Source organism: Tachysurus vachellii, chromosome 2 (assembly GCF_030014155.1).
Source record: "Tachysurus vachellii isolate PV-2020 chromosome 2, HZAU_Pvac_v1, whole genome shotgun sequence".
Taxonomy (NCBI): domain Eukaryota; kingdom Metazoa; phylum Chordata; class Actinopteri; order Siluriformes; family Bagridae; genus Tachysurus; species Tachysurus vachellii.
The window spans coordinates 25,786,046-25,807,154 of NC_083461.1; the positions used below are offsets into that span (position 1 = coordinate 25,786,046).

At 39.2% G+C, this 21,109-nt stretch overlaps 1 protein-coding gene across 4 annotated transcripts in view; it reads right to left on the minus strand.

The window, feature by feature from the left end:
- Window positions 1-21,109, minus strand: part of exoc6 (exocyst complex component 6) — a 51,635-nt gene that overhangs the window by 25,857 nt on the left and 4,669 nt on the right. For all 4 annotated transcript variants that reach the window (XM_060864013.1, XM_060864015.1, XM_060864017.1 and 1 more), the window contains exons 2-8: window positions 12,917-13,088; window positions 4,893-4,940; window positions 4,677-4,767; window positions 3,333-3,378; window positions 1,853-2,057; window positions 1,388-1,540; window positions 468-536 (exon numbers count right to left, since the gene is read on the minus strand). In XM_060864013.1, coding sequence (XP_060719996.1) covers window positions 468-536; window positions 1,388-1,540; window positions 1,853-2,057; window positions 3,333-3,378; window positions 4,677-4,767; window positions 4,893-4,940; window positions 12,917-13,088 — 784 coding nt within the window. The remainder of the gene's footprint in view (window positions 1-467; window positions 537-1,387; window positions 1,541-1,852; window positions 2,058-3,332; window positions 3,379-4,676; window positions 4,768-4,892; window positions 4,941-12,916; window positions 13,089-21,109) is intronic.

Sequence of the window (21,109 nt, forward strand, 5' to 3'; positions counted from 1 at the left end):
TCAGAGCTTTCACTGTTTGTTTTTTTCCACAACAACAGAAGGTTAAGGCTCGGTCAATCCTATTAGCTGCTGGAGTGTTTCCCTGCATTTTTTCACTGTGTTTTAGGACACAGGATTAGCGGTGACCAAATACGTGCTAGTGGTGTGCAACAAAGCACTAATAATCTCACTCTGAACTCCTGAAAGTTTGCACTGGGTTCAAGAGAGAAACAATAGTGATGGCATGCCAGTCTAAACTATAAAATCCCTGCACCAATAGGAGCCATTCATGTTTGTTGAGCTATTTGCAGAGAGGCAATTCATTGATTTTCACTCAGAGAGAGGATGACTGAGCAGCGTACCCTGCAGGAATGTTACTCAATGGAGCAAAAACTTCCCAAAAAAAAAATCCCAAACATCCTTTCATAACTTCAGAGAACCCAAGTGGTGGTGTACAGAACACTAGTGCTGTATAACATGCTACATACCAAAATAGTGTAGATGTGTAGGCAGCGGTAAACAGGAGAGAAGTCCACCAGATCCTGCACTGTTAGGGCCTGAAGAGAAAGAGGAAGTACGCAGAAAGTAAAAGCTTTAGTTTGGGACAGAACTAGAAATTCAACTTTGTATAAATTCAATGCCTTAAAAGCATAAACTGGTGTTAGATCACAGTGTATCACTTTAAATCAATCAAATTATTATTGGGAAAACTTTCTGCTAGTATACATGTTGAATTGTACTGTTGTTGCTATAAGCTTTGATGTGATTTTTATACTTTTCTGGCTATAAAATGTGTACTGTTGCTCTGGTCAACTCCAAATACCATCTGTAAAAATGTCAAAAAAAAAAAAGGTCTAAAGAGTCAAGCTATGGCTATGGATATTGTTTTACCTGTTTGATCAGCGCCTGTTTAACCCTGCTCTTAGTCTCATTTTTTGCCACAGAGTAATTTAAATGTATTAATTTTTTTAACATTTTTGTTTTTAAGTTTAAAAAAAAAGTTTCAAATTAAATTGTACATTTATCCCCAATGAGCAATCCAGAGACAATGGAAAAACTCCATGAGACAATCTGAGGAACAGGCCTTGAGAGAAACCAGATTCAGAAGGAAACCCATCCTCATCTGGGTGACAAGAGAGTGGGATTATAAAGCATTAACTGTATATAATCGAATGGAGTTGTGTAACCAAGAGTTTGTAAGTATAACATAAGTATAACTTAAGTATGAGCATTGGCATGATTTCTATATTTAGAGAAATTTCCTTCCTACCCATCTATATATGCTTGCGACATGTCCTGTTGCTATCTCAGTTCTGTGTAGTACTCTAGAGCATTTGTAAATACTGTTTTGTGATTTTGGGACCATTTGTGTTATTGAAAATCAGAAAAAATAATTAATACTCCATACTTCATCATCAGTCTCCTCTTCATCGACCGTTTCCTCTGCAGTCAGGCCGTTGTGCTGGAGCAAAGTTCTGCCATTGAGGCTGTACAAGGGATTTGCACAGTCGAGATTCACCTGCTTCTGCACGGCACTGATAAACGTCCTGTGCTGCTGGGCCTGGGTCACAACACCAGTCCCGGGTTTAAAAAAAACCTCCCTGAATAGCAGAGGCTAAAAAATTGCATAAATTCTCTTAACAGATTCAACTCGCACAGATTTGTGGTTTCTTTTCAAATAGTCCACAAGGCTCATAATGACTGCTGGCTTGCACCAGGAGCGACACTGTTCTTTCGTATTTTCTGAGGTATGACTTTCAAAATGTTACACGCTTTTCAGAAGTCTTTTTTAAACTCTGTTTACTTTGAAGTCATGTGAAGATGTGAGTCTCCAAACTCCGAAGTGGGGATGAAAACCAAAGCAGACTCTTACCTGTCTCATTGCCGTTTCACCGATCTTATCCGAGTGCTTTCTGATGCTCTCCAGGAAGTCTTTCAGGTCCGACATAGAGATCTCCTTGATCTCCTCACGGAGTTTAGGCAGCGTCTCAGCCATGATCTGACAGAAGCGATACTGGCTCACTCTGGGAATATAAATGTTCTCCAGTTGCTCCATGGTTTTCAGCGCAGCATAGTATCTGGTACAGAGAATGTGAAAGTTAATGTCAGAATTACTCAAGTTTCTCATTTTTCAGCGTCATATGAACACTACACACACAATTTGAAAACAAAGTCAAATAATATCATAATTGTACTTTTCAAAATCGTCCGCAGTGCATACATGAATAAGAGAATATACTTATTACACAATGTCTATCTGAGCATTTTACCAATGATACCATTAGAAAACCCACCTGTAGCCAGAGACCCCAGAGTAAAAAAGTAGTTGTGCGTTGGCAAACTCTCTCTCGCCACAAGTGGGCAGATGGAGCTTTGCTCTGAGTATTGCACATGTAGCAGTTTGAGACGATGCTTCACGTAGCTCAGAGGGAGCACATGTTAGCCTTCACACTCCCTGATTGGAAGCTGATATTAATACTCAGCATATATATCCTATCCTAATGCCAAGATCCTATTTGGTAATCTTTTGAGTATTTAGATAGTACTGTCTCGCATGATATTTAGCTAGTGGCTATGGATCTGGGAGGAGTTCCTTTGGACTCATGATAGTGTTTGGCACTCTGTCACAATACCTGTAACTTTTCTCATTAAGGAAACATTTCTCATAAAAGAGTAATATATTTTAATCATCTAGAAGAGTAGACTAGAGCTGGAAACCTGAACAAACAAAACAAAAAAAAAAAAAACTTGAAGCTGCTCCCCACAATATATTCACATTTTCTTCCTAATAATGTTAACAGCATTTATTGTGATGACACCTTTATTCCACTTGGCTTTTACATACCTCCATAAACTATCCATGTCACACTGAATTGAGATCAGTGCCCTTCCCAGGAAGCGTTACTGAGAAAGTGTCCCTGTGTGAATGTAGCAGGCCTAAACCCGGTCATTAGCATGTGGGAGCGAACCGCACATAAACGCAAGTACACGCTGTGCTAATTGCCTCCATTTGGAGGAGGCCTGAGATGGGTGCACTGGTGTGGGCTAGTGTTGTGAAGAAGGGCACATACAAGGTCAATTGTCCTTGCGTTTGAATGGGTTACTCATTTATGATCTGTTATGACCGGCTGGGACGAGGCTGATGGACAAAGGAGGGTCATTATTTTGAGGTTCATTGTGACCTCGTGTTGACCCTGTGGCTCTTCTCTGAATGCGGCTTAATATCTTTCAGTTGTTTTTTTTCTAAAACTAAAGCAATGTGACCAATACGGCCCAATTTCAACTGAGCCTTGTCAACGAAGTGGTGAGAAGAAAACCTTGTTATAAGAATGTGACAAGTCAAAGATTGTTACCTTTTGGATTCGAGCTGTTCCTTTAATTTGCTGTACATTTCCAAAACTGTATGAAGGAGACAGAAATGAGGACAAAAAAAAAACTGTAAACTTACAATAAACAAAAACACACAATATGATACAGTAATGATAAATAAAGAAGAAATCAGTTTCTAAAGGAAACTGCTTTGTACTGACTGAAAGCAAAAGAGTTTTGAAAAAGTGTTTGAAACGTGTTGCCCCCATCCTTTTTTCCTTTTAACATGTGTTTCAGTGTGTTTCCAGTTTGATGTTTACATTTTTTTGCTTAAAATCTTTTCTTTTGTGTAAAACGGTAAAATTACAGCACAGGATTCTTCTTTAAACCTCCTACCAGTGACACATATGTAATTACTATGACAGCTTGAAGACTAAAGATAAATCAAAGACTGGCTGAGTGTGTGTTGTGATGTCGCACGTCTCGGCACAAATCTGCAGAAAATCTCCAGTAAATGTTTTTTTATATGCAGAGGATTGTGCAATTGTTTTTATGTTCTATAATCACAATATCCTGGAGGAACTAAGAAATCGAACTAGAATAAAACTGGAAGCTAACATATGAAAATAGAGTATTGAGAGCTAGTTAGCTAGTCAAGTGCATTAATACTGGCAAAAATACATATATAAATTTCCAGGGAACGAGTCAGTCATAGTCCCACTCATTATACAGTAAAATCCTCAACAGATACTCAGCAATTCATTGGCCAGCATATCGCCTATAAGTTGTATTTTCATTTCTCTTCATGTGTTTACAGCATGTTCCTTTTCTCACAGCGTGTTTTATCTCATTTCCCAAGTAGTAGTATTTTCAGCTTTATCTGTGCTGTTATAAGCTCTTGTCAGTTAACTTGCCTAGTCAAAATACAGTTGTTTATCATGCTACCGTGAAGCATGTTTAGTTTATATATACACACAGAACATTGCAAATAAAAAACCTCTCATAAACGTGTAGGTAGAGATCAAACTCTTCAACAGGTTTTTTACTTGGTATGTACTATATAAACTAAATGTACTTCATGATAGCATTAGTGCAGTTAACATATTGTGCATAGCTGCATTTACTTATTTGTAGGTTTTTTAATTCATTTATTTGTATAGCGCTTTTAATCATTCACATTGTCTCAAAGCAGCTTTACAGAAGTGTAGAAACAGAATAAATGTAAGTACTGATGAATTGTAAGTAATGACGGTCAGTAAGACCACCGTAAGATTTTAGTTCAGATCTGAGTTCTCTCACTACACACTTATAACGTTTGTCATATTGCAATAAAATGGGATGTAGTAAAATGTATTAAAGGTGTGTGTGTTGAACATGGCAAATTGTACCAGGGATACAGAGCTGCAGTTTCTCGACTGTGATGGCCATGTTCCTCTGCTGAATCCTGCAGCGAATCACCTCTTCTGTCTGAGCTGTCACCTTACATAAGGGAAGGTCAAAGGGAACAGAGCAGTCATAATTAATAAGACAGTTTGCGCCATCCACACTATTGTCCCATCTTTTCTAACAGAAAAGGCGTTCACAAAAGCCACAGCGTACTGTACCTCTCGCCCGGCGTCTTGAAGTCTTCGATTGGTGTCGGTCACTTGGCCCTTAGAACATAAGATCACTTTTGTTAGACAAATCAGCACACAATGGCCTGTTGTAGCTGCTCATTCTCATAATCAGATCATGCTTGATGAGGAGTCAAGAACAAAGGAGTGCAAATTCAAATTAAAATGTGCAGCGGGAACTTGAACTTTTGGTCTGTGCCGAGCTATTAAGCGCAATAATCATTTATGACAGCCCTTTTTAACAGATTCTGTGACAAACTTCTCAATTCCACTTGGGATTTTTCAAACTCTGTTTGCTCCTCCGGTTCTGTCAAACAATTCAAATCAACGACCCAATTGACCACTGGTCCCTTCTTGATAACCTCAATGAGCTCTATGAGCTATTCATTGTCTGGCACGAGAATTATTTTTGCTGGATGGGTGGGTGATTGAGAGCAAATGTGGATGCGCTGCAGTGGTACAGGTGCAGGAACCGCTTGACCGAGGACTTTCCCACATAGAACATCACATTAGGTCAGCTTAATAAGAAGGGGCATTTCAGGATTTATTAAAAATCTCATTATTCCTCAAACAATCAGGGGTCAGTGATCCTGCTGATGCAATGTCTGCCCTCTTGTTATCCGAGTATGCTTTATATAATTAAAAGCGTTGGTGATCCACTCCCTTTCCCTCTACAAAGTGTAAAGAGAGCTAAAGAGCATTGGCCTCTGTTTCAGCTCAAAGCTAATACACAATTCTTTTGTTTTTTTTCTACAGTTTAGAAGTTAGTTTTTACCATGAACTTACTGCAGCAAGTGACAAAGTTTATTAATGAATGAAATAAAGATATATATAAATGCAGCATCAATGGACTATAAAGTCTAACATGTTTAAAATAATCACATAATGAATCACTGGTAGACCGAGACAGCAAAGTGCATAAAGGGTTCTGAGCTACTAAACACAAGGGTTAGGAGTTCATAAACCCAAACAAACAACCAGTGAAAAAAGACACACCTCGAGCAGAAAGGTTCAAAGACACTTGTCTGCTGAACAGCATTCTGTGTGACGTGCAAGATAAAGAAAGTGTGTGTGTGTAAATAGTTAAGGGGTACTACAAAATAATCATATTAATAAGTCCCATAATTCTTCACATACACACACACACACACACACAGAGTATCTGACAGAAGTGAGTGCAACCCTTCACATTTTTGTAAATATTTTATTATATCTTTTGAGACCAAGATAAACTTATTTGGTTCAGAAGGTGTCAAACGTGTGTGGAGGCAACCAGGTGAGGAGGACAAAGACAAGTGTGTCTTGTCTACAGTCAAGCACGATGGTGGGACTGTCATGGTCGGGGGCTGCATGAGTTCTGCAGGCACTAGAGAGCTACAGGTCATTGAGCGAACAATGAAAGCCAACATATACAGTGACATACTGAAGCAGAGCATGATCCCCTCCACAGTATTCCAACATGATAACGACCCCAGACACATCTCCAAGACGAACACAAGGTGATGGACTGGCCAAGCATGTCTCCAGACCTAAACCCTATTGAGTATCTGTGGGGCATCCTCAAACGGAAGGTGGAGGAGCGCAAAATATCTAATGTCCACCAGCTCCGTGATGTCATCATGGAGAAGTGGAAGAGGACGCCAATGACAACCTGTGACGCACTGGTGAACTCCATGCCCAAAAGGGTGAAGGCAGTGCTGGAAAATAATGGTGGCCCCATAAAAGATGGACACTTTGGGCCCAATTTTCACTTGGGGTGTACTCACTTTTGTGTTGAGTTATTTTGAGTGGACAGCAAATTTAGACCGTTATACACGCTGCACACTCACTACTTTACATTAGAGCAGAGAGTCATTTCTTCAGTGTTGTCACATGAAAAGATATAATAAAATAGTTACAAAAATGTGAGGGGTGCACTTACTTCTGTCAGATGTATATTGTTACGGGCCACGTATTTTGTAGGTTTAAACCTTTGAACAGGAGGATAAGCATAAAATGTTCAGTGATGAAGGCGTATGCAAATGTAGGACCTGAACAGCCTTTCCAGGTTTTTTTGTAATTGTTGGTCCAAAAAGGTTTACAATGTGATTTTGGAACTGCATAAAAAAAAAAAAAAAAACCTACAACTTGTCATGTTACCAAGAAACCACCACAAGATACCAGGATGTCCATGTGAAATGCTGAAGACTGCTTAAAAAAAAAGTGAAATAAAGCCTCGTTTTAGGAAAGGACACCATATCATAACATTTCTAGGTTTTCGCATCTTAACACAAGGGTGGTCTAAAGTCGAGTCTGCACTACTGCCCGAACTGCTCTTAGAGAAGGGGGGGACTCAAGTCATATGACTTGACTCGAGTCAGACTTAAGTCGCAAATTTGAGACTTGCTTGACAAATATTAAAAAAAGACTCGACTTGACATTCATATCTTGAGACTTACTTGTGACTTGAGTTAAGTGACTCGAAATAACTCGTTTTTTTTTTTTAATCTGTTTTTGAAAGCATGCAAGAGCGTAATCTAACCACGTGACGCAGCAGGTAAGCAGAGCAGTGGCGGAGCCAGAGGGGTGTCCGCGGTGGCACTGAACACCCCTGACATCTGATTGGCCACCCCAGGTTCCACCCCAATTTTTATTTGATAGCATCGGGAGTTTGGTGCTGATTGACATCTCATTTCACCTATCAAAAAAAGTCTTTGTTTGAAGTTTGGTTGCGGAGCCGCTGAACATTTCAAAACCATCAATCAATGACAAGAAGGAGTTGAAAGGTAGAGAAGAATACTGTAACAGTCTAATACTAAAACAAACAACTGAAACAAAAATATTTCGAAAGTTACGTCGCTATTTAAATTGACGTTAGACGCTATTAACAGATTAATCAGACAAGAGAGATCGGTTCGTTCCCCAGTTTAGCCATAATATACATAATTTACCTAAAGTTGCCTTGGCCACCCCATGTATAAAACTCTAGTTCTGCCACTGAAGCAGAGGGAGAGCGCGCACTAACTAATAAAGCTTAACAGAAATGACAAAACATGGATAGGCGCTACAATTATTAACCAAAAATAATTAAGTTCGGGTACCGGGATTTTGTGTTGGACAGGACTCCCTGCAGTTTTGGGCTGTGAACAGGAACACCCTCCCCTCTTTGTTCAAGGTAGCGGTAAGAGTTATGGGCATCCCTGCATCAAGTGCACCTGTTGAACATGTATTCAGCAATGGTGGGGGGATAATGCGACCACATCACTTACAATTGAGTAACAAAGTTCTATCAAATAAAATTTTTTGCAAGTGCAATGCAGTGTAAATGGTTGGGCATTGTTTATGTGGAAATGTCAGCTTTTTTGCAATAGCACTTACAATTGGTCTTCAGTGTTAGGCTTTGAGGGAAAAGCGTATGGACCGTTTATGGGGATGTACACATACATACACATACATACATACATACATATATACACATACATACATACATACATACATACATACACACACATACATACATACATACATACATACATACATACACACACACACACACACACACACACATATATATATATATATATAAAAACCTAAATATAAAAAACCTCAGAGCTGCAAGCACAGCCATATTCTTGTCTCGCATGCACACGTACACATTAAATTTAAAGGGACAGTTCACCCAAAAATAAAAACATTCTGTCATCATTTTCTCATCCTCATGATGTTATAAACCTGTATAAATTTCTTTGTTTTGATGGACACGGAGGAAGATATTTTAAGGAATGTTTGTAACAAAACCATTCATGAGCCCGATTTACTTCCATAGTATTCTTTTTTCCCACTATGGAAGTGAATGGGGCTCATGAATGGTTTGGTTACAAACAGTCCTCAAAATATCTGTGTGTGTTCATCAAAACAAAGAAATTTATACAGGTTTGTAACATCATGTGGGTGAGAAAAAGATGATAGAATTTTAATTTTTAGGTGAACTATCCCTTTAATATTAATAAATTACCTCTCTCTCTCAAATATTTAATTCACTTCAAGGTTTGTATGATTCAGTAATTTACGTTTTTTTGATTGACGTTCATTCATTCATCTTCTACCGCTTATCCGAACTACATCGGATAACGGGGAGCCTGTGCCTATCTCAGGCGTCATTGGGCATCAAGGCAGGATACACCCTGGACGGAGGGCCAACCCATCACACACACACTCATTCACTCACGCAATCACACACTTTTCCAATTTTCCAGAGATGCCAATCAACCTACCATGCATGTGGACCGGGGGAGGAAACCGGAGTACCTGGAGGAAACCCCCGAGGCACGGGGAGAACATGCAAACTCCACACACACAAGGCGGAGGCGGGAATCGAACCCCGACCCTGGAGGTGTGAGGCAACCGTGCTAACCATGAAGCCACCGTGCCCCCCTTTTGATTGACGTGATTGTTGTTATTCTGTTGTTAAAAAGGAAGGATCTAATTTAAGGATGTGTTCATGTCCCATTAAAAGGGAATACCTGTTCAAAAAATGCTATTTGGTTGCATACAAACCATTGTACTTTTTTTAATAAATATATATATACATATATATACACACACATACATATATATACATATATATATATATATACATATATATACAGGGAGTGCAGAATTATTAGGCAAATGAGTATTTTGACCACATCATCCTCTTTATGCATGTTGTCTTACTCCAAGCTGTATAGGCTCGAAAGCCTACAACCAATTAAGCATATTAGGTGATGTGCATCTCTGTAATGAGAAGGGGTGTGGTCTAATGACATCTACACCCTATATCAGGTGTGCATAATTATTAGGCAACTTCCTTTCCTTTGGCAAAATGGGTCAAAAGAAGGACTTGACAGGCTCCGAAAAGTCAAAAATAGTGAGATATCTTGCAGAGGGATGCAGCACTCTTAAAATTGCCAAGCTTCTGAAGCGTGATCATCGAACAATCAAGCGTTTCATTCAAAATAGTCAACAGGGTCGCAAGAAGCGTGTGGAAAAACCAAGGCGCAAAATAACTGCCCATGAACTGAGAAAAGTCAAGCGTGCAGCTGCCAAGATGCCACTTGCCACCAGTTTTGCCATATTTCAGAGCTGCAACATCACTGGAGTGCCCAAAAGCACAAGGTGTGCAATACTCAGAGACATGGCCAAGGTAAGAAAGGCTGAAAAACGACCACCACTGAACAAGACACACAAGCTGAAACGTCAAGACTGGGCCAAGAAATATCTGAAGACTGATTTTTCTAAGGTTTTATGGACTGATGAAATGAGAGTGAGTCTTGATGGGCCAGATGGATGGGCTCGTGGCTGGATCGGTAAAGGGCAGAGAGCTCCAGTCCGACTGAGACGCCAGCAAGGTGGAGGTGGAGTACTGGTTTGGGCTGGTATCATCAAAGATGAGCTTGTGGGGCCTTTTCGGGTTGAGGATGGGGTCAAGCTCAACTCCCAGTCCTACTGCCAGTTTCTGGAAGACACCTTCTTCAAGCAGTGGTACAGGAAGAAGTCTGCATCCTTCAAGAAAAACATGATTTTCATGCAGGACAATGTTCCATCACACGCGTCCAAGTACTCCACAGCGTGGCTGGCAAGAAAGGGTCTAAAAGAAGAAAAACTAATGACATGGCCTCCTTGTTCACCTGATCTGAACCCCATAGAGAACCTGTGGTCCATCATCAAATGTGAGATTTACAAGGAGGGAAAACAGTACACCTCTCTGAAGAGTGTCTGGGAGGCTGTGGTTGCTGCTGCACGCAATGTTGACGGTGAACAGATCAAAACACTGACAGAATCCATGGATGGCAGGCTTTTGAGTGTCCTTGCAAAGAAAGGTGGCTATATTGGTCACTGATTTGTTTTTGTTTTGTTTTTGAATGTCAGAAATGTATATTAGTGAATGTTGAGATGTAATATTGGTTTCACTGGTGAAAATAAATAATTGAAATGGGTATATATTTGTTTTTTGTTAAGTTGCCTAATAATTATGCACAGTAATAGTCACCTGCACACACAGATATCCTCCTAAAATAGCTAAAACTACAAACAAACTAAAAACTACTTCCAAAAATATTCAGCTTTGCTATTAATTTTTTTTGGGTTCATTGAGAACATGGTTGTTGTTCAATAATAAAATTAATCCTCAAAAATACAACTTCCCTAATAATTCTGCACTCCCTGTATATATATATATATATATATGTGTGTGTGTGTGTGTGTGTGTGTGTGTGTGTGTGTGTGTGTGTGTATATATATATATATATATATATATATATACATACATACATACACACATATACATATATACATACATACACACATATACATATATATACACACACACACACACTTTTCCATGGTGTTCTGCCATGTTTGAGGCTTATTGAAACTTTTCATGCTTTTATGTTGGCCACCTTTTAAAAATAAATGCATATAATCATTTTTGTTGCAAATAAAACGCTGTCCATAAATACTGTAGATTTAACTTTGTTTAATATATACATTTAGTTAAATCATCAAACATCTGTATGACTTGCCAGTGACTTGCTTGAATCAAGCTACGACGACTTGAATTGCTTGGCATAAAGCAGTGACTTGACTTGACTCTTACAAAAATTGACTCGGACTTGAAGGTTAAGACTTGAGACTTACTTGTGACTTGCACATGTGTGACTTACTCCCACCTCTGGAGAAAATAAAACAGTACCTTCTGACCTACCAGTATCAAGAGTTGTAAATGGTGTAGAATAGTAAGACTAAAATATATAACGTTATCAGATTTTTGTCACATTGTAAAAGACAAAATGAAAAAGTTACCCTAGAAATCACTGGAAACATAAATCACTCTGGAAATGAATGAAGACTGAATCCCAACTTCATCCTTCCCTGAAACCGCTGACCATTCTGAAGCTAAGAAGGGTTGCGATCGTTACAGACCATTTGGACTGACGATTAGACTTGATTAACCTTCAGAACAATGGCTTAGATAGATAGATTTTTTTGCCATTAATATTTTTGTAGTGTCCCTTAATGCTGTATAGGTAGCAAAAGCTTAATATGTTACTATTGCTACACACTAATGTTATCCTGCAAGTTTTATCCTATAAGTGGATATAAATGGATATTTAGCATCTCAGATTAAAAATAAAATCATGCCCACTTCACACAAATTTCTTTAAAAAAATGTAATTTACATGACGGTTCAGAATCACACATTCTTCATGAATAAAAGACTTGTTTAGATCACGTTCACAAATTGCAAATCATATAAAGTTCAAAAATTGCATATTATCTGTCATGTTTGTCCTGATCTACATTCACCAGTATTTCTTTACTGTTTGTATGCAAATTAATATCCATTGAAGGATCAAACACATTTGTTAAATGTCCCCAAAATTCAGAAGGGAGTCATGTTATTTTTTTTTTTTTTAAATAATAAGATTGTGATAAAAACTACATTTTCTTCTGTATTTAGTTTTGCACTGAATAATCTATTTAATATAACAGATGTTCACAACTAGTCCACAAGACTCAATCATAACGGAATTTATACAAATGAACCAGTTCAAAAGTTTACACATCCTCGATTATTAGTGCGTTGTCCTGGATGTTTTTTGTGGGATTGTTTTTGTGCCTCCTTTATGGAAAACTACTTGAAACTGCAACCACAGGATTACACAGATCTTTTACAGTCCTACCAGTGAAGAGACATATTTAATTCCATTCTATGACTGCTGTACTCGTGTTCCATGCAGTAAATCCATAAGGGCTTTGTCTGAAGGTGTGTTTTGATGACGTCAAATGAGGAATCTTGTCCGAAATATGTGTAAAATCTGAGGTAATGTTTAAAAATAGAAAGCTTCCTGGAATATCAATAAGTTTGCTTGCTTTTGGGTTAATTTCTGCAAACGCAACATCAGGGAATCAAAGACAATCTCATCGGTTCTATGGATGTCTATCTTACCGGAGTGCCATTTTTGAGAATGTTTTAAATTAAATGTCCTTCTTACCATCAGTTTCTCTGCATCCGCCCGGACTTTGAGGAGCTCTGTGATAGCATCGACAAAACCTTGATGGTGGAAGTTACACATCTTCTCGATCTCTCGGTCATGGTTTCGAATTCTGGCATCCAGTTTTTCCATAAACCGCTTGTGTGCATTCGGCTGGTCATCATACACGGATCTGAAACAACAAATTAGGTAAACTTTTGTCTTTAATATTTTATGTCTTTATTAAAATATAGATAAATTAATTGTGTCCACAAGAGTTTGCTAACACTTTTAAAAGAACCATATCAAAGAGGAAAAAAGTTTGATGAAAAGGAGTAAACACAGAGTTCCGTAGTGCTTCTGTGGTATTACTGGAATGTGGGACACCAAGCAAAACTTCAACAACTGAAGTGAGAAAGGGATGTAAAACTAAATGTCGTGTGTTTATGGTTGCAAGCGATATTTCTTTTGTAGGTATAAGCTGCTAAACTGACTGAATGTGTTCTTGATATTTAGATAAATGAACAAAATGAGGAAATGATCACTTGAATCCAACACATATCCAGTGCCAGCTCTGTGTTCTGCATGCTCGAGTGAGTTTTGTCATTTATACACACACTTGGCAAAGGTCTGTTTACCTTTTTCCATTGCTGTTCTTCTGACCAGTCAGTGAAAGAGGTTCATGAGACCACACACAACCCTCAGCTAAAGTTATTTTTTGTGAAGCCAAACAGAAACTGATTCAAATTTGGTGAACTGGCTGAAGTGAAAGTGCACCAGACCCCTGCTCGGAGTGGTGGTTGACTGATTCTAGAGAACATCCATCAGCATTACTGTTATCTTCCATCCTGGTTGAATACAAGCTGGAAAGGAAAATGAAACAGGTGTTTCATGCTGTGTGGAAGGTAACGTTTGCGTGGAGCGTTCTTCACCTCTCTGGCTATGACTCAGATGCTCCAGATGGCCATGCACAGGGTCAGGCTCACTGCAGGATGAAGGTTACATAACATCTGAACTATTGCACAAAATTGATCACAAACTCACAACCATAATCCCACAGTAATCTGTATTTAATCTAAAACAAACAACAACAACAAAAAAGGATTTGGCAAAGGAAAGCATTTTTTGAACAAAAGCATGCCAGAGATTCCATTTCAGAAATGTCATATCACAGCACCAAACCTTTGCCGGAGCTCTGAAGATTCAATATGGTTACGATTATTTTTTTTTATTCTCAATAAGTCCCAGAGTATGTGAAATGTTTGACAGAACGAGCACTAACATTGGGTAAATCGTATTTCCCCTGAAGCGCACCCTCACTCAGTACTGCACAAACAAGACAAATTAGTCAATTAATGCTCCAAGAGCACCACCTTGTGGATTCTCCAGAAGATTCCTTTAAATACCTTTGGATTGCATCACATTTGATGTGTAGAATAAAGGTTTGTCAAATTAATAAATGATAAGTGATCTGATTCAGAAGATGTATATCTAGATTAGCTCTTTGGATGGGTAACGAATGCGACCATTGATCACTTTATTAGGCGATTAGGCAGTAAGACTAAATACACTATTGCCCTACTTCTGGTTGAAGCTCTCATCACTCTGAAACAACTCCCTGTTCATAGCCTTGTTGACAGGTCAAGAGGGAAACAGCTAAACTCAAATTCAAATATAATTCAAATAGGAAAGACATCTTAAAAAGCAGAAATGGCTGAATCTGCCAAAGCAGAACACCATGTCACCATGACAGAAACCTGAAGTCTCAGTTGGCAAAAAAATTCCCTGTAACTGGACAGCCAAAGATCTTCCAATCTTTATAGTAAATGTGTCATCTGTCTGGTTTGCTTTCTGATGTGGAGTAGGAAAGATCTACAAATTAAGACAATAAAATTTAAGTTCTGAGATGATTCAAGTGTTAGCAGTTTTGCCTGAACCACTTAGAAGTCTCTATATACAATATTAATGAGAAAAGGAAAATGAGCTGCTATATAATGTACTAGCCCAAGTGTTCTGCTCAATAACGCATTAGCTTTCTTTAGCTAGGGATTATGGGTCTGAGTCCTATCAGTGGTTAAGTCTTCTCAGTTACTGATCAGAAGGTTGGTGGTTTAAACCCCAGCACTGCTTAGCTGCCACTGTTGGGCCCTTATGCAAATCCCTTAACCCTCTCTGCTCCAGGGCTGGACCTGTGCTCTGACTTTAACCTCCTAAGCTGGGATACGTCAAAATATGAATTGACACTAATGTATGTCACAAGTTCTTCTTCAAAAGCCTGTGATTGTGGTTTGCTGTAATTTGCCTGTCAAATGCTCATGCAAATAATGCAGAGCTTCACCCACAACACCAGACAGATACATTTTCAGTTTTGATATAAAAATACAGTCAAGTCTGCCAGTGTGAGCCAGTGTATGAAATATACAGACAGCTAGGGCATCATACTTAAAACTGTATGTTATGGTGATGAAATCTAAATTCTATTAATAAAAAGGAGATTTATTTACACAACTGCACGCTTCAGTTGTCCATTCTGATTGCTCTGAAGCTGTTCGATTACATTAGTAGTGAGTACTATATGGTGAACTCACAGACAATTGAAGAACAATGATTGATTGAGGAGGTTAAACCCTTGCTGTGCTGACTAAACATAACCCAAACTGTCTGGTTCAGGTACACGCCACAACTGGACTGCACTTCCCCTGGGCTTGTTTCCACACAGGAAGTGAAGTCGTAGAGGTTCAGCCTGCAGGTGTTTCCTGCGAATCCCGTGTGGCTTTTGTTCCAGAGGCAGTAGAAACTTGATGAAGGTTCAATTTCAACAGAGTAACATATATATTTTTTCAATCTTCACCCATGAACAAATTTACGGTTAGTTTTGTACAAAAAAAGACTCATTAATTTTGTATAAATCCTGTCAGAGCTCAAGAGACCTGTGCAATTTGGATATTTAGTAAACTCAACATCATAAGATATACTGTACCTGTGCTAAGGTCTAGCATCTTATTATTTATTTGTGTACAATTGTTATAGATTTATTATAAATCGGTGGTTAATTTCTGTAATTTGATTGGAAGAGAGGCAGTTTCTAAACATTTACTTCAGTAGTATTAGCATCTGCAGACAGGAGCGTCTGTGAGTTTATGTATCCAGAAGGGGGCACGGTATTTTAAAAGACGAGACTGACTGGCTTCACGTGACATGGAGGAACAATGTGATAGCCTTCACTCTCCTGGACTGTCATATGATAATGAGGACCTTACTGCAATGAGAATAAAATCAGTGGGGAAAAAATATCAACATATTTAATAGACATCTCTCTGCTTTCTCAGCATGCACACTTCCTTCCATGAGACAACTGACTATAAGGAATAGATGAATCTGCTGTTGCCAAAGCAACACTTTCTCACATTTTTTCTACCTTTCGATTTTACATGGAGCGTGAATGTCACCTGGCAAACATGCTCTCCATTACTCAATAAATGATTCAACATGCCTACAGCTTTTTTCCTGCAAAACATCCTCTCATTTATTTAGAAATGCTGAAACCAGAGGTCCTTTTCCTCACACCCTTGCTTCCTGTCTAAGTTGCAGCAAGCATCAGCAGCACCTCTGTCCCAACACTTCCTCCTTCCTGTTATTGCCAAGAGCAAAAAAGACATTTCGTCCTGTCTTGTCTTAAAGTAAAAGAAAAAACACAGAAACTTTTCATTCAGTTACAAGCAGTTCACATACAGAAAACACAGAAGCGCTCAAACACTATAAATTAGATGTTTACAACAAACTACAACAAATGACAAATGGTTTAGTAACAATAACCAAGTATTTATTTAGTTCAGCTACAAAATTTTAAAAGCTATAGCAATGCAAGATGAGTAACTGTTTAACGTGTTTGTAGACATGGTTGTAGACATAAGTGTAACCTTAAATGATAAAAGGCTCACAATTCACTAATAGATCATTTTAAAACCTAATTCCTTTTACATGTAAGGAATAAACTCTTCAGAGAATTTTGTTAAAGGAAAATAATCAATGATGGAGTGGTGTAAACGTTATTATCCTATCCTTCCATGATTTCACTATTTAGTGGCAGAAATTCTTTAAAAATAAAGCAGATTTCCGCAAATTCGGGCGAAGACGAGACACGCGACGTGTCGACACATTCAGCCAAAGACCTCCTCAGATCAAAATGTGGAAAATGAAAAAACAGAAAATCATTTAAAGGCACGGTGCACGATCTCTGAAAGACAATGTTGACATTTGAAATCACCAAAACAAACATGCCCCTAACCCAAATGGGTGTTACCCCTGTTTTGATAGCTCCGCCCACACATACATACGTAACCCAGGCAACTATTATGGCGGTACCTGCTGGGGCAGCTGGCCGAGGGGATATTTTTATCAGTAAAAATTTATAAAGATGAATTACTGCTCCTTTAGTTCTCTCCAGCACTGGAAAGCTGATCCTGTATTAACACAGGTCCGGCTTCTTGCCTTATCATAAGCCTTTTATAGCTTTTCGTTTTTATCCACCATGTCAATGTTTCAATCGCTTTCGGTAGTGATGATCCGATTGATCGGCGAACCCCAAAAGTGCAGATCAAAAAAGCTGATCACGTGACGTAAATTACTCGCGCGACTTTTTCACACGTGCATGCACGGCGCACAGGTAAACAACAGCAGAGCGGAGCTTACCAGTGGCAACATGAGTTCTCCCGTCTGGAAGTTTTTCAAAGTGTCCGATAAAGACGTAAAGTTAGCCGTTTGCAATGTATGTCGTGATGAAATCCCTCGAGGTGGAAGCAAGCAACGGCATTTTAAAACCACTAACATCATTAGGTATCTTAGAACACGCCATACAACTGAATATGCCGAGTATGAGAAACTAAACCAGCCAAAGCCAACAACATCCCCATCCCTCAACCAGCCGAGTGATGCATTTAAACTAGTAGTGATGTGAGTGTGAGTGATGCCTTTTATGATTGAGACCTGAAGGATTTTGTACTGTTAGTAGGCCGAGGCCCAGCATGTTTTGGTTTGAAACATTTTGTGGCCAATTGTTTAATTTTAATATTACAAATTTTATTTACATTTTACAAGTAGCCTGGGCCTATGTAACCTCATACCATCCCAAGTTCATCTGGTTGGTAACTATCTGCTTGGCCTCCTTGTTTCTCTGCCTTGTTATTTAGAAAGGATGGCATTGGTTTACAGTAGCTTTCATTATTTTATTTTTTGGATCTGATGTAGTTGGTTCCTCAACTACATCAGATGTTCATAATAATAACAGAAAAAAAAACACTTGCCATAGTTTTGTCCTTTGTGGCAGTAGCCAGTTTTTGTGTAAGAAGTTTTACATTTTGCTGGCAATTATAAAATGTAATCAGTGTATTAAGAGGCTACATCCCATTAAGCTGATCTGATGTGTGTTGGTCTGCCTGACCCCTCTTTGTTTGGAATAATTTTAAGTTACTCTGCCTTATTTGGGAAAGATGGCCTACAGCAGCCTTAAGTTCTCATTTTCTAAAATAAACACTTGGTGGTTCTTCAAGATCTTGACTGTAGCCTATTTCTAGTTTTTTTTTTCTCAATACAGTTAATTTAGAGTTAATTTCATTTCTAAAAATGGTGCAAACTCGGCTAGATTATAGATAAAAGATTCCCATTCCCCTGCCATTCTGTGATCGGCAGTGATCTGCAATCGGCAGATCATGATCTTGGTGATCGGTAATCGGCCGATCACCAAAAAAAACACATAAAACTCAGGTTAGTCAAATTATTCACATATATAAAGCCATATTGGGGGGCACGGTGGCTTAGTGGTTATCACGTTCGCCTCACTCCTCCAGGGTTGGGGGTTCGATTCCCGCCTCCACCTTGTGTGTGTGGAGTTTGCATGTTCTCCCCGTGCCTCGGGGGTTTCCTCCGGGTACTCCGGTTTCCTCCCCCAGTCCAAAGACATGCATGGTAGGTTGATTGGCATCTCTGGAAAATTGTCCGTAGTGTGTGATTGCGTGAGTGAATGAGAGTGTGTGCCCTGCGATGGGTTGGCACTCCGTCCAGGGTGTATCCTGCCTTGATGCCCGATGACACCTGAGATAGGCACAGGCTCCCCGTGACCCGAGTTCGGATAAGCGGTAGAAAATGAATGAATGAATGAATGAATGAATAAAGCCGTATTCAAACATGGAGATGGAGATGTTGTATGGAGATGTTGCGTAACAATAATTACCAGAGATTCTCTGTCTTTACAGAGAATCACATGTGAACCTGTTATGTGTGACTGAGACACACCCCATACTGCACATTTAGCAATGTAATGATTTATTACACTGTTGTATAGAAGTGTTCTAATATGCACAGAAAACGTACAGTGATGCCTCGAGATACGAGTGCTCTGACATACGAATTTTTTGAGATACGAGCAAATTTTTGAGATATGAGCATCCGAGCCGCCGCCGCCGAAACAAAGATCCCCAACAACCACGTGTGCTCTGTTTCACTGCCTCAGCTTCCCGCGTCTCACTCGGTTAAAGCCGCCTTTCCACTGCACACGACAAACGACGACCGATAAACAGGAAGTCATTCATTTCCTATGGAGAGTCGCAAAGGCGCTGCATGAGGTGCCGACCATCTGCGGATCCGTAATTTTCGGATCCGTTTTAAGCGTTGGATCTGTTAAAAAATTTGAACTTGTGCGACTACACCGCATCTGATATGCCGACCGGACAGGTTTTTATTAAAACGACTGGCAGATGTTAGTGAGGAAAGAGTGACAAAAAAGGCAAAAACAAGTGAAGAGAAAAGCGATGAAGAAAATGAAGCAAAATTTAAAATAGAGCAGCTCTATGAATGGGAATTTAAATGGTCGGGTAATATGGATGTCGTAACCGGATTGGTGCGCGTTGTGGACAGCTGATTAACAGCTGAAGCACGCTTGACGACTTGGCCTGCCAGAACTGACGCGATGCTTGATTTAAGTTCGTTAATTTTAGTGAAGTTTAGTTATGTTCAATTTAAGTGTAAAGTAGCATTAAGAGTGTACAGTAGCGAGTAAGTGAACAAAAGTGAAAGTGTAATTCCTCCTAACTCCTCTGCCTGTTTACACCTCCCTCAACACCTCCGTGCGCATATTCCGTAAAGTAAAACCAGTTTATTTTTTTAACATTCTCTTTTATTACTGCATGTTTTTATACAATATTTGTCATTTATAAATACAGGTACTGTACATTTTTCATATTCAAAACACAAACAAAACAACTGGAGTGGAATTTTGCGAGCAGGAACATGAAATCACATAGTGCAGGAACATGAAATCAGGGTGGGACATTAAATGGCTCCTCCCTCTTTTTAAGCACCCAATAGCGTTTTGTTGACCTCACGGCCCTTGATAGTATTTGACCTGTTAATCAGCTGTCCACGACGCGCACCAATCCGCGCACAATTCCCATTCATAGAGCCGCTCTAGCGCTTCACTGCTGCTGTGATCTAAACTCCCTCCTCCAACCCCGACTCCACCATGCCGGAACCTGTGTTCGTTGTACCAGTTTACGTCATAAATCTCCACATATTTTTCTTTCTCTCTCCCTCTCTAATTATTTAATTATTTATTTATCCATTCATTTATTACTTTCCAAAAACGCGTAAGCGATCATATCTAATACTATGCATGATTAGTGGTTCTGTTATACGGGGTCTATTCTATTTTCGTTGCTTTCTCCGTTCTGTCCATGCGCACTGACGGGCGCGGGGATTTTTGTCCAGAACAGAACCATACTGCCAACACTAACTGTATGCATATCATCTAATAAATTCTCTTTTGACAAAGTGGTCCTGACAGAACTGAAATTCTCTTAACTTAACTGAACTTAATTGCTACAATTTCTGTTTTCTTTACATTAATTTTGCTTAATTTTCTTCATTGCTTTTCTCTTTACTTGTTTTTGCCTTTTTTTGTCACTCTTTCCTCACTAACATTTGCCTGTCGTTTTAATAAAAACCTATCCGGTCGGCATATCGGATGCGGTGTAGTCGCACAAGTTCAAATTTTTTAACAGATCCAACGCTTAAAACGGATCCAAAAATTACGGATCCGCAGATGGTCGACACCTCACGCAGCGCCTTTGCGACTCTCCATAGGAAATGAATGACTTCCTGTTTATCGGCCGTCGTTTGTCGTGTGGAAAGGCGGCTTTAACCGAGTGAGACGCAGGAAGC